This window comes from Elgaria multicarinata, chromosome 10, assembly GCF_023053635.1.
Source record: "Elgaria multicarinata webbii isolate HBS135686 ecotype San Diego chromosome 10, rElgMul1.1.pri, whole genome shotgun sequence".
Taxonomy (NCBI): Eukaryota; Metazoa; Chordata; class Lepidosauria; order Squamata; family Anguidae; genus Elgaria; species Elgaria multicarinata.
In genome coordinates, this window is record NC_086180.1 from 94,291,102 (window position 1) to 94,304,962 (window position 13,861).

The 13,861-nt window shown below is 39.3% G+C and overlaps 1 protein-coding gene across 2 annotated transcripts in view; it reads left to right on the forward strand.

Annotated features, from left to right (window-relative positions):
• Positions 1-13,861, forward strand: part of HTT (huntingtin) — a 454,111-nt gene that overhangs the window by 221,766 nt on the left and 218,484 nt on the right. For both annotated transcript variants that reach the window (XM_063135886.1, XM_063135887.1), the window contains exons 29-30: positions 4,470-4,580; positions 6,849-6,926. In XM_063135886.1, coding sequence (XP_062991956.1) covers positions 4,470-4,580; positions 6,849-6,926 — 189 coding nt within the window. The remainder of the gene's footprint in view (positions 1-4,469; positions 4,581-6,848; positions 6,927-13,861) is intronic.

Genomic DNA, 13,861 nt, shown 5'->3' on the forward strand with positions numbered 1-13,861 from the left:
TCTTCGTGGTCTCTGTGAACCACATGTATGGACTCCATGCCTGCATGGAGCCTCGGTTCTGGAAGCTTCTAGAGCTGTGGAACATTTTTGGCAGGAACCCTCCCCCACTGTCTTACTGTGCAAGTTTATAGGAGTCCCCGCCTTTCCCTCAGTTCTCTTTCGACCTCCATAGCAGATGCAATGTGGGGAACTTCTGCTCCTTTGAGCATTTGTTTTTTTCACCTATTTGCTGAGGATTTGGACTTTTTCATTGTTTTAATTGTACCTTTCCCTCTCTACTTTGTCTTTTTGCGGATAAGAAGCAGTTGCTTATGGCACTCAAGATGCCATTTAGGAAGAGTGTGAAGTGTGGAAATAAGCTTCCACCGTCTGATGGACACTCTTTATGTTTGTTTAGGGAAAGCCCATAAAGTTTAATCTTGTCACCATTGCCAGGGCTTCTCTAAGTAAATATGCTGCCACCACTCTGACCACCTAAAGGCGATCCTTTGGAGGAAAGTGTTAGAAGCAGTGAAAGCACCAAGGCAGCTAGTATGGCCATGCCATCAGACTGGTTGCACGTCTAAGGCTATGGTTGGTGCAGTGGCCTTGCACCGACATGCTCAGCTCCAGTCCACTGCTTAACTCCCAAAACGTGCTCTAGAATAGAGAACTTGCCATTCAATGGTGAGGGATTATTCAACGCAGAAACTGATGAGGTGATGGATACCGTCCAAAAAGCGAAGACCACCACTGAAACGATTGATATTAACTTCCCTCAACAGCATCCGCCTTCCTCAAAATTCCATTGATGGTACCATCCAATCTTACAGTATACACCACGTCAAAGACAGGATCATCACTTCAAATGCTTTGGATCACAGCACCAACAAAAAAGCAGAAAGCCATCTTAGGGACAATTTTGTCACTCCCGTCCCACATCCAATGCCAGGCAGAAACACAGTCTTTGACCTCAAGAGGATAATTCTTCCTTTTCAACTAGCCAACCAATGTTTTGGAAATACACTCCTACCCTTTCTTGCAGCATGATCGGAGATAACATTGGACTGCTGGGTTCTAGATATCATAAAAAATGGATACAAGATAGTTTGATGTCCCCCATTTTCTCAGTACCGTGAGAGTAACACCCCCTTCTGAGGTGTTGAGGACCGAGGTACAGGAGCTGCTGAGCAAAGCAGCGATCTGCGCTGTACATCCCTTGGCTTCTACTCCCAATATTTCATGATGCTGAGGAAGGATGGGGGACTTCAACCTATCTTGGATCTATGGGGTCTCAGTGCTTATATCATTGCAAGAAAATTCAGGATGGTGACTTTAGTGGTGATCCTGCCACTACTGAGGAAGGGGTTATGGTTTACAGCAGTAGACCTAAAGGGTTTTCACATAACTATATATCCCTCTCATTGGAAGTACTTAACATTTCGCCATGAGGACATATATGTTTGAATATTGCCTCCTCCCCTTCGGTTTGACCACAGCACCTCAGGTGTTCACAAAGTGTATGGGGGCAGTTTGTGGACACCTCAGGACAATCAGGATAGAGGGCTACCCCTATCTCGATTACTGGCTTATAGTAGCCTCATCACCCCTGGACAGCATATGGGATACATGGACAATTTGAGACCTACTGACCGCCCTTGGTCTGCTAATAAATATTTAAAAATCCAGGCTTCGACCAACTCAGACAATACTGTTTATTGGGGCAGTTCACCACACCAGCACATGTTCAGAAACAGCAAGCAAACCCAGCTTTTAAAATCCAGAGATTGCTAGGTCTGATGGAATCTTTGTTGTCCCCTGGGCGAGGTTATGGATGAGGCCTCTACAAAATTGGTTCATCTGGAATTTCTCACTTGACTTCACATCCCTCCATTGATTGTGGACAATAAAGCACAATCTGGTTCAAGGTGTGCCAATCACGCAGGAATCCCCTTTCAGACAACTAGTGACTGATGCATCCCCTCTGAGGTTGGGGAGTGCACTGTGGCCAGTTAAAGATCCAAGGAAGGAGAAAAAACAGCATATAAATTTCCTGGAACTGCTGGCAGTAAGAAAAGCATTTGTGGTCTTTGTGTCGATCTTCGGAACTGACGAGTGCAGGTCCTCTCTGACAACATTATTGTCGTATGGTACCTCAGCAAACAGAGTGGTACCCACTCCACATATCTAATTCAGTTGACTCTAGACATTTTCTAGTGGGAAATAACTCTTTCCACCCACCACATTGCTGGGGCAGAGAAAATTTTGGCAGATACGTTGAGCAGAACTTACCTGTTGAACCACAAATGGCAACTATTGGATCAATCTTTTTTGCAAGTGGGGCCTTCTGTCGATCGACCTGTTTGCTTCTCCATGCAACGCAGTGTGCCCATGGATTTGCGTGAGGGTGGAATTAGGCAAAAATTCCCTAGGAAATACCTTTCTTCATGACTGGACAGAGGAACTGTTCTACATAGCAGAACAGTGGCCAAGGCAGCTGAGCTACACAGGTTAGCCTCCCATTGACACTGGACCTGGTATCGATGGACAGTGGTTGAGTCCACCACCCTGATATCGCAAAGCTGAACTTAATGGCATGGAGAATAATGAGAAGCGACAACTACCTTCAATCCACCTAACATACAACAAGTTATAGGGGCAACATGATAACCATCAACAAGAAAGTCGTATGATAGGAAAATGAAGTCCTTTATTGCATTTGCAAGGACATCTGAATTCGATCTACTCTCTTGCTCTGTTCAACAGGTCCTACTATTTCTCCATTCTCAGTTTAAGAAGGGCTTGAAATACTCTTCGATTATTGTCTATCTGTCAGCAATATCTGGCTATCATGCCCCTATTTGAGGCTGCTCACTCTTCACACACCCTTTAGTGCATCAATTCCTCAGGGGCTTATGGAATTTGACGCCTCCATCTAAGTTACCTATACCGTCTTGGAGCCTATCTGTAGTATTAAAAAAGCCCTGACTTCAAAACCCTTTGAACTCTTAGCCACTATTGACATTATGTTGCTGTCCCTGAAGGTGGCCTTTTTGGTTGCAATCACTTCGGTGAGACGAGCGTTAGAGTTATGTGAATGGACCCTCCATTTCCACAAGGGTAAAGTGGTGCTTAGGCCAGACCTTGCATTCTTACTGAACGTAATTCCTGAATTTCACTTAAACCAGGACATTGTCCTACTGACTTTTTCCCAAAGTCCTTCTTCTCTGCTAGAGACTACGGTGCATGCCCTCAATGTTCGGAAAGCATTGGCATTTTACAAGCAAAGAACAGAGGCTTTCTGCCGATCTCAGCACCTCTTCCTAGGTTATAGTGGGAAGAAGAAGGGCCTCCCAGTCTCATCCCAACGGTTTTCATCATGGATCATAGATGCCATTAACTGTCTTATGAGATTGCTCAGTTGGAGCTCCCGGATCCAGTGAGAGCTCACTCTACTAGAGGAATGGCTGTTTCCATTGCTTTCAGCTGTTTCCACTGCTTTCGATACCAGAGCTATGCTGCTATTTGGGCTAGCTCTTCCACTGTCTCCCACTATCAATTGGACATTCGATCACGTCTGGACTCTCACTCCAGGGGAACAATGTTATCTGCATTACTACAATGACAAAATTATTGCTTCAGCACTGTCCGTTCTCTGATAAGTCAGCTTGTCAATCACCCATATGTGTGATGCACAGAGACCATGAAGAAAAAAGGTTGCTTGCCTGTAACCATAGTTCTTCAAGTGGTCATCTGTGCTTTTACACGACCCTCCCACCTTCCCCACATTGGTGTCAATGTAAGTTCTTGATGCCAACTAGGTACCTTTTTCCTTTGGGTACGAGACCAATTTGCTTGGCGGTCTCAAAGTACTGAGGGAAAGGCAGGGACCCCCCCATAGAAAGGTTCCCTCCAAAAACTTTCCTCCGCTCTAGAAGTTTCCCAAGCCAAGGCTCTACGCAGGCTCAAAGCCCATACATGTGATGCACAGATGACCACTCAAAGAACTACAGTTCTTTGCAACCTGTCTTTACACTACAATATCCATTCACCCCTCCCCATTCCCCTTAATTGCTTTTTGTAAGTTTTTGCTTGATGAAGAATTTTTGAAAGCTAGCACATTTTTTTGCAATCGAGTTGCCCCAATAAAGGGGCAACGTAATATTCCGATCCAAAGGGAGAGGTGGGTAAGAAATAAATTTATTATTGTTATTATTATTATTATTGAATAAATATAAGAACTGCTAATGTGAAGAATTCAAGCAAGTAACGTTTTCTTATTGCCTTGTCATCTTCAGCTGCTTAATATCTTTGTGGCAGGTTGTTTCTTGATAGCAATTCTATACATATCTACTCAGAAGTAGTTTAATGGGGATCATTCTCAGGTAGCTGGGTATAGGATTGCAGTTTCAAAGCTTGCTAAATTTATTATGCTCTCAATTTTTAAATATATGTAAATATATATATATATATATTTGTATGTGGATAAGGTTACACTGGATCTTCAGAACAGCAATGAAAAGTTTGGTGGATTCCTGCGATCTGCTTTGGATGTCCTCTCTCAAATTTTAGAGCTTGCAACTCTTCAAGACATTGGAAAAGTGGGTTCATAATTACTTATAATACTTTTAAATACCTTTATTCTACATCACCTAGAGAAACAGTTATTAACATAATACTGATCATGCTCAGAGTTGTTAGTTTTACTGGCTTTGTTGATATAGTTGTGCTAAATCATTCCTGGCACTGTTTTTAGGATCAGAAGTTAGCTTTAAAGATATGGAGTCCTGGATTGAGAAATTATAGAAATGTAATTAATTATAGAAATGTACATTATAGAAATGTACATTATAGAATATATGTACATTATATTTCTACATTATAGAAATGTAATTAATAAATAATAATGGTTTTATACTGTTGTTTTATACTTTGAATGTTTTTAATTTTTGTGAACCGCCCAGAGAACTCCGGCTATTGGGTGGTATAGAAATGTAATAAATAAATAAACCCCTTCAACAATGCACTCCGAGCAAGTCTTCTGATGTTACTTTCTAACAGCAACTTCCTACTTTCAAATCTCTAAAACTCGTTTATTAGACAGTATAGTAGGCCGTTGTGAGTGAAATTTGACAGAAGTCTATGCATGCACAATGCAACAATGCATGCACAAGTTTATCATACAGCCCACTGAGCCCCCAAATTGGGCTAAAATCCAGTTGTGTGTGTGTGCACTTACACACCACATTAATTTCAGTTGGCCTTCAGTATAAATAATCCAGAGGTGAGGAATCTGTGGTGCTCCAGATGTTCTTGGACTCTAATTCCCATCAGCACCAACTAGCAATGGTCAAGGATGATGAGAGTTGTACTCCAACCATATCTGGAGGGACAGATGTTCCCCATTCTTGATGTAAACTGCTATGGTTTCATGTTCCTGGCTGCTGTTCAAAGAGCTGTGTGGTGAGCTTACACTTACGACTCTTTGCCCCCTGCCCCCTTTCTAGAAGTAGTCTCTGCTGCATGACATCCTTGAAACCTAGGGAAGTTTCCAAGCAGTCTCAAGAGAAGTATTAGGAACTGCTGTTGGAGGAATATTGTAAGTGAAAGAAAGCATTGCTTACTTACTGGACAACCATCTGTCAGGGATGCTTTAGGGTGGATTCCTGCATTGAGCAGGGGGTTGGACTCGATGGCCTTGTAGGCCCCTTCCAACTCTGCTATTCTATGATTCTACCCTTCCCATGTCTTGTATGGAGAAGGCATTCAGCATTTTGGGCTAAATCTTATCCCAAGATGGCAGGGATCACATGGCCATCTTTCTTGGTCTAGTACTGGTATTCCTTAGCTCCTCTTCTAGTTCATACCTCCCTTCACTTAGTACAGAGCTATCTCTCATAGAATCATAGCTTCACTGAGCTTGTGAGCTACCAGCACTTTGTTCTGATCCACCATTTATGGTCCTTCATATGGACAATGAACCCTACTTTTTTGCCCAAAGTTGTGTCTTATCCAAATCTGACCACGCCTTTAGAATTGTTTCTTAATTCTTTGGATATTTGCAGAGCTGTGGCTTTCTGCCTTAACAGAACAACTTCCTTCTGCAAGTATCTTAGACTCTTTTTCTGTCATGGAGGCAGCAGAAAGGGTTGTTGGGTCTGTCTGCTTGGTTCCAAGCATTACAGGCTTGCTCTACTCCGTCTGTTGCCTCTTCAGTTGCTTTTTCTAGAGGTGTTCCCCGTCAAGGATTATGCAAGGCCTGCTATCTGGTAATAACCCCCAATGTTTGTTAAACACTATTGCCTGAATGTTTGTGCAAGGAAGGATGCCTCTTTTGGTCTGGCAATACTGTCCACTTTGCTGGCTTAATTACCTGTCCCGCCTCCATTTGTAAGTTAGCTGGTCAATCACCCACATGTGTGATGTCAAGAACCACAACTGTTTTGGATGCCTTTTTTACACCAGGCTGGAAGGAATCTTCTCTGTAGGTACCCAATTGTGTTCAGAATTATGGCTTTTGATTTTAGATGAGTTATACTCAGGCTGTGTTATCACAATGGAACTTTAAAAAGGAATGTTTACATGTGTTTTCAGTGATCTGCTTGATTGGGAAAACTTACAGAATTATAATTACTTTAGAAATGCTCATATTAAGAAATAGTTTGGAACTATGTCTATATTGTCATTAAAATAAAAACTCTTCTTGGTTTCCTGTTCCCTTATAGTCTCATTCCTTAGAACTAGGTGAATTGTTAAAGTAAATAAAATTTAATTTATTTTAAAATTAAAATCCATTGTTGTGGATTTATATAATAATACCTTTATAAATAAAGTTGGGTTAAATGGCCATTTGTTTCTCTATTTTTCAGTATGTTGAAGAAATTTTGGGTTTTCTGAAATCCTGTTTCAACAGAGAACCAATGACAGCAACTGTATGTGTACAGCAGGTAACTAGGAATGTGTGTTTTTTCATACTGTATCTCCCTTTTTGTTCCAGTAAAATGAATAAATACAATTCTCTAAACATTATAGGAATATTTCTGTGGCACTCATGTTAGGTTTAACCTGTAATTATGTGGGTGTGGGCAATCATATGGTTCTTCCCCATACAATTGGCACCACTTCTCCCAGAAGCCCTTGGCTTACTAGCTTGCTTTATCCAAGTGACTAAGAAATAATTGAGATTTACTGAACCCCAACAAAACCCTCCTGGGGTTTGCTGAATTAAATCCCAGGCAGGACTTACATCAATTGTGACCTCCATATTTAAGAATGGGAGTTGTGAAGGCATATAAATAGCAACTGTTTTTTTAAAAAAAAATATTTGTGAAATGCTAAAATATGTAAAGTACTGAAAAATACCCTTCTTTGTCGTGGTCTCTGTGCATCACACATATGGGCTCTGCGCCTGTGCGGAGCTCATTTCGGGAAACTTCTAAAGCCAAGGCAAATGTTTTGGCGGGAACCCCTCCCCCACCATCCACTTCTCATGTCCATGGGTTCCTGCCGCTCCCCTCAGTTCTCTTTCAACCGCCTTGCTATTAGGACATCTTGTCAGGAGCTTCTGCGTTTTCTCTTTAGAAAGCGAAGGCCATGTGTGTTTTCTTGTTTTTCCTGTAAATAGTTAAATGAAATTTTAAAAATTTTAAAAATTAAATTAACAATTTTTATTATTATATATGATTCGCATCACCGGGGCCATTAAAACACCATTCCACAAATGAGTGGAATGTGGCAGTAAACTCCCCCCAACCAATGGAGTTTACTGTGCCTAGGGGAGGTACATATTGTTGAAACTTGTCATTTTTGTATGGTCTTTACAAGACAGACAAAACGCCACAGAGCTGATTGTTTAAGGGTGCTTCTTTGGCAAAAGGCATTGGAAGCAGTGGATCAGGCTAAAAAACCCGCAAAAGCAGCTAAGACTGATTCTGTCCATCGAGTACCTCCTCCAGACTCTCGGGTGTAGATCCTAGCCATGAATCACCCCGAATCTCCAGCATCAGCCCGATTGCTAGCTCTTGCCACGGCGGAAAAGATAGCAAAAAAAGGCCAGAACAGCGAAACCATCCGATGAAGGACATAAAAAGAAAAAGACAGACAAGACTACTAAGACCTTTTCTTCAAAACCCGCACTGTTACGAATTCCAACTCCTCCATTATTGGGATCTCCAATTGCGCAATTGCTCCCTTCGGTACCGACAGCACAACATGCTCCATCAATACCAAGGATGGAGAGAGTGCCTATGGCATCGATATCGGAAGGAGAAATAAGGGACACATCCCCATCAAAAACGGGAGCAATGCAAGAAGTACAATAGGCTCAAAGCTATGACCCTCGAGACAGAAGGAGAGATCACTCCCCATGGTCACTCGTATGCCAGTATAGTGATCATCAAGATTGAGAGTACTATGCCAGTCCAGGCACTCCATACCCCAGTTTCCAGGACAGGGACTGGGATGCATATTCAAATTGGTCTCTGCCTCCTCGATTATCGTATCAGTATCCAGATTGGCATCATGCCTCCAGCTTACCCACCAAGCCCTTTCCCTGCTGACCATCCTCTGCCACCGCCTCTGAATGAAGGGGCAGATAAAGACGATGACCATCTCTCTCTTTCATCTCACTCAGTGGAAAAATATATATATCAGACACAGCTCTGATAATCTTCTGTCTCACCTTCTGCTTCTTCTCCTGAGGATGCTGTGGATATGCACAAGGGCGCCTCTCCATCTCAGGACATGTTCCATTTTACGGACCAAATCCTGCACATGGCTCAATCACTAGGAATAGAGACAAAACAACTCATGGAAATGATACTGGATCCAGTGTTCAACATCATTTACACCAAGGCAATAACCCTGGTGTCAATCCCATTCCTACCTACCTTACTCCATACCATAAAAGAGTCTTGGAAGGCCCCATCTTCAATGGCCCCCACATCCAAACAAATGGAAACTTGTATATAAAGTTCAGGAGAAGGATGCAGGCTTCCTCTTTACCCATCCTAAGCACAACTGTATTATATTTATTTATTTATTGCGCTTATATACTGCTCCCATAGCTAGGGCTCTTTGGGCGGTTTACAGAAATTCTAAAATTAAGATTAAAATGAGTATACAAAATTTAAAATGCTAAAACACAGAACATACACACATAAAGCATTAAAAACCGTTGAAAAACTAAACATGTGGGTTTAGTTGTGGGATGTGGGAGTCGTCATAGGGCAAATCCAAGCGATTCCACGCTTCACCAGCTGACATGGAAGGTGGTTGACTGGACCTCTTAGGAAGAAGAATCTTCTCATTGGCAGCTTTGGGGCTCTGGGTAGCCAATTATCAAGCTCCAATGTCCTGCTCTCACCTCTTCCTCTGGGAGAAAATAGGATCTGTATGTGCTTACCTCCCAGAGGAAAAAGGGAACTAGCCAGGGTCTTTCAATTATTATTATTATTATTATTATTATTATTATTATTATTATTATTATTATTTATTTATTTATTTATTTATATAGCACCATCAATGTACATGGTGCTGTACAGAGTAAAACAGTAAATAGCAAGACCCTGCCGCATAGGCTTACAATCTTATCTCGACAACAAACCAATAACGTGTCATTGTTGATTGCAAAGCAAAAGCAATGGTGAAGGCGATGGTGCTTCATAGACATGCCTGGCTATGCTCCATGGGACATACACCAGAGGCAAAGTCTCGTATTGAGAGCCTACGTTTTGATGGCAAAGGCTTTTTCAACATCAATACTGATGACATGATGGATTCTATATAAAAGGCTAAGACAACAGCAAAGAAAATGGAATTGTCACAACAGGAGCAACAACCTCTGCCTTATCAGAACAGATGTTGGATGCATCAACAACCCTTTTATCAAAGTCATCAGTACCATGACCAAACCTATTATTCACAGCCTCAACTACAACACCAACAAAAGCACCACCCATCAGCTCGAGACAGTCCTAGGGAAAGTCAGACAATGCCTTTAAGTGGAGGCTTTGACTGGCCATGCCTAACTCCCCCTTTGTCTCCTGCTTTTGGAGGGATTCTAGCAGGTATTTAGAAAATTGGAAAGAACTAACATTGGACACTTTGGTTCTTTGTATTATCCAATTCAGCTACAGCATAGAATTCAAAGTCCTTCCTCCCTTGGGCACCATGCAAGTGACACAACTATCCCCAATCTTTTTTTATATATATATATAATTTTTTTATTGCTTTTCCACATAATTAAACATACACCATTACAATAAAGAAACAACAACAACAACATACTACATACATGTTGAGTAAATGTTGAATAGATATATATTGATTAGATATTAACTATAACATAACATATCATAACATAATCATAATCATTCTTAACATATAAGTGCACCCACCACCCCAGGATCTATTCCTGCTTCCAAAATCTCATACTGTCTTCTCCTGGTGGTTTCCCACTTCCCTTAGAAAACACAAATATTAGGAACTGTTTCCAAATTCCTTAAAACTCGTTTATTTTAGTTATACCTTTCCTCCACTTAATATTACAAGTCAATTTATCATTAATAGCTATATTCCATACTTCTTTGTACCATTCTTCAATAGAATATTCCCCTTGAATCTTCCAGTTCCTAGCTACCATCAATCGTGCTGCAGTCAGCAAACTTGATATTAATTCTTTAATTTCTTTTCCACATTTTAAATCTTCATATAGTGACAGTAATGCAATTTTGGTGTTTGTTCTATTTTCATTCCCACTATTTCTTCAATTTCCAAAAACACCATCTTCCATAATCTTTGTACATATTTGCATTCCCACCACATATGTAAATACATTCCTTTTTCCCCACATCCTCTCCAACAGTTTGCTGAATGCTGATTATTTATCTTATTCAATCTAATCGGGGTTAGGTACCACCTCCACAAAATTTTAAAATAATTCTCTTTTATTCTCACTGACATACTTCTCAACACTCTTTGTTTCGAAAGTCCCTCCCAGGTCTGTCGTCCTATTTGTACCTTCAAATCTGTCTCCCATACCAATTTTCCTGCACTATCCATTAGCCCTTCCTCTAGCAATATTTTATATATTTCACTCATTAAACCTTTTAATGCTAAACTTCCTCCCTTACATTTTTCCCTTTTAACTATTAATTCCTCAAACTTCGTCATTTCTCTACAAACTCTATTTTCTCTAATCCACTTTTTATTCCACTGTTCTAATTGCCTATACTCTAACCAAGTTAATTTTTTCTTCTTTAAAAGCTCTTCCATATCTTCTCTTGTATTTATTTCTCTTAACCAATCCTTTAATTTCATTTTATTTTTCTCTTTTAATATTTTACTTAATCTACCCTTCAGTTCCTCCGGGAAATTCTTCAACATTATTACCGGTGACAAAGGAGAGTTGCTCGGAAGCAGCTCCCCTTTACATTTACTCCAAATTTCCCATTGAGACCTCAGGAGTGGATTATCTATACTTTCCACCCATTTTCTCCCTCCTTCCTTAAAAAAAACATTTTCCAATCTCATCTCTACATTTCTTGTAGTTTTATCCTCCATCCAATCTAAATCTCCTATTCCTATAATTGCTTCTACGATGTGTCTTAACCTATTTGCTACATAATATAATTTTATATTTGGGAGACCCATTCCTCCCTTTTATTGGCTTAAATACCATTTACTCTTATTTACCCTCGCTTTCTTATCTCCGTTACAATATTTGTTTATAATATTTTGCCAACTTTTTATCTCTGATTCTGAAATTTTTATTGGTAACATCCTAAACACAAAATTAATCTTGGCTAAAATCTTCATTTTTATTAATGCTATCCTTCCAAACCAGGATAAATTTAATCTTTTATATTTTTCCAATTTTGCTAAAACCTCTTTTTTTAACCTCGTTAAATTTTCCCCTTCAAGATTCTCTAGATTTTTTGTAATTTTAATTCCCAAATATCTAATCTGTTCCTTAACTCTCATTTCTATTCCCTTCCGTTCCCATTCCTTTTCTTCCTTCTTAGTATAATTAAACAAAATCATCTCTGATTTGGACCAATTTATTCTTAATCCAGTAGCCTCTTCAAATTCTCTCAATTGTTATTTAATTCTATCTATTTTTCTTATTGGATTCTTAATAGTCAATAGGGTATCATCTGCAAACATATTCACTTTTATTTTTCTTACATCACCAATTCCTTCTATCTCTCCGTCATCTCTTATTGCGTTCGCCAATACTTCCATAACCATTACAAACAGGACCAGCGAGAGCGGACATCCTTGTCTTGTACCTCTGGCTAGTCGTATCTTATCGGTGAGTCTGTCGTTTACCACCACTACAGCTGTATTTTGGGAATATAACTGTTCTATTATGGTTTTAAATTTATTTCCAAATCCCATTTTATCTAGAATAATCTTTAATGCCTGCCAGCTCACACAATCAAAAGCCTTGAAAATATCCAATGGCAAAATTCCTGCCTTGATCTTAGATTTTTTTATCACATGTATTGCATTTAAAACTCTTCCCACTAAACTATACATCTGTCTCCCCGCCACAAATCCACATTGGTCTTCTCCTATATATTCAGATATAAATTTATTTAACCGTTTCGCCAAAATAGATGAAAATTTTTTAGCATCTTGATTTATTAATGAGATGGGTCTATATGACTCAGGGATAGTCAAGTCTTTATCTGGTTTTGGAATTAATATTATCAATGAATGTTCCCATGATTCTGGTATCTTCTCTCCTTGTGATATAGCGTTATAAAGTTTCAGTAATTTCGGAACTAAAAACCCTTTAGAAGACCTTATAATATTCTGATCCTAAGCCATCTGCTCCTGGTGATTTACCCACTTTCAGATTATCGATTACATCTTCAACTTCTCTTTGAGTTATTACCTTCTCCATTTGCTCTTTATGCTCTATTTTTATTCCCTTCTTTATATACCTTCCTATATAATCCTCCACCTTCTTTTTTTGAATATCTTTACCCTTATATAATTCCTGAAAAAAAAAATGATTTTTTTTTATTTTATCCTTCATTGAATGACAATAATTCCCTTGATTATCCTTCAATGCTCCTATCCCATTTCTCGCTTTTTCCTTTTGTGTGAGTCTGGCAAGCAATCTAGAATTTCTATTGCTATTTTCAAAATACTCCCTTTTCATATATATTAAATTTTTCTGAACTTCCTCTAAATTTAAATTTTCTAATTGTTTTTTCTTAGCTTGTATTTCTATTAATTTGTATTTGTTTTTACCCTGCCAATATTCTTCCTCCAAACTCCTAATCTCTATCTCTAACTTCTACTCTGCATACTGTTGTCTTCTTAAGTTACACATTTCTCTAATACAAATTCCTCTTGCTACAGCCTTCATGGTGTCCCAAACCACTGACCCTGCTGTTCCTCCCTTTTCATTAATTTCCCAGGACTCTGACAATTCCCTCTGAATTCTTTCTACCACTTTATTATATTTCAATATTTTTGTGTTCATTTTCCACCTATACGCTTCTTCGTAATTCTTCTTAACTGTAAATTCTAAACTTAACAATGCGTGATCTGTGACCTTTATTACCCCCATTTCCATTTTACAAATCTTAGTTGTAAAGTCTTTTGAGACAAATATATGATCTATCCTGGAGTATGTATGATGAACTGGGGAGTAATATGAGAACCCAGGCTTAGCCCCATTAAGTAAACGCCAACAATCCACATAGTCATTTTCTTTTACTAATTTATTCAGTATAGTGAGATTATTTCTCTTTTCAACATTAGTGGGTTTTGACCTGTCCCATCTATTGTCCATAACCATATTAAAATCCCCAGCTAAGATAACATACCCGTCCTTGAATTCTTCTATTTCTTTAAATAATTTTAT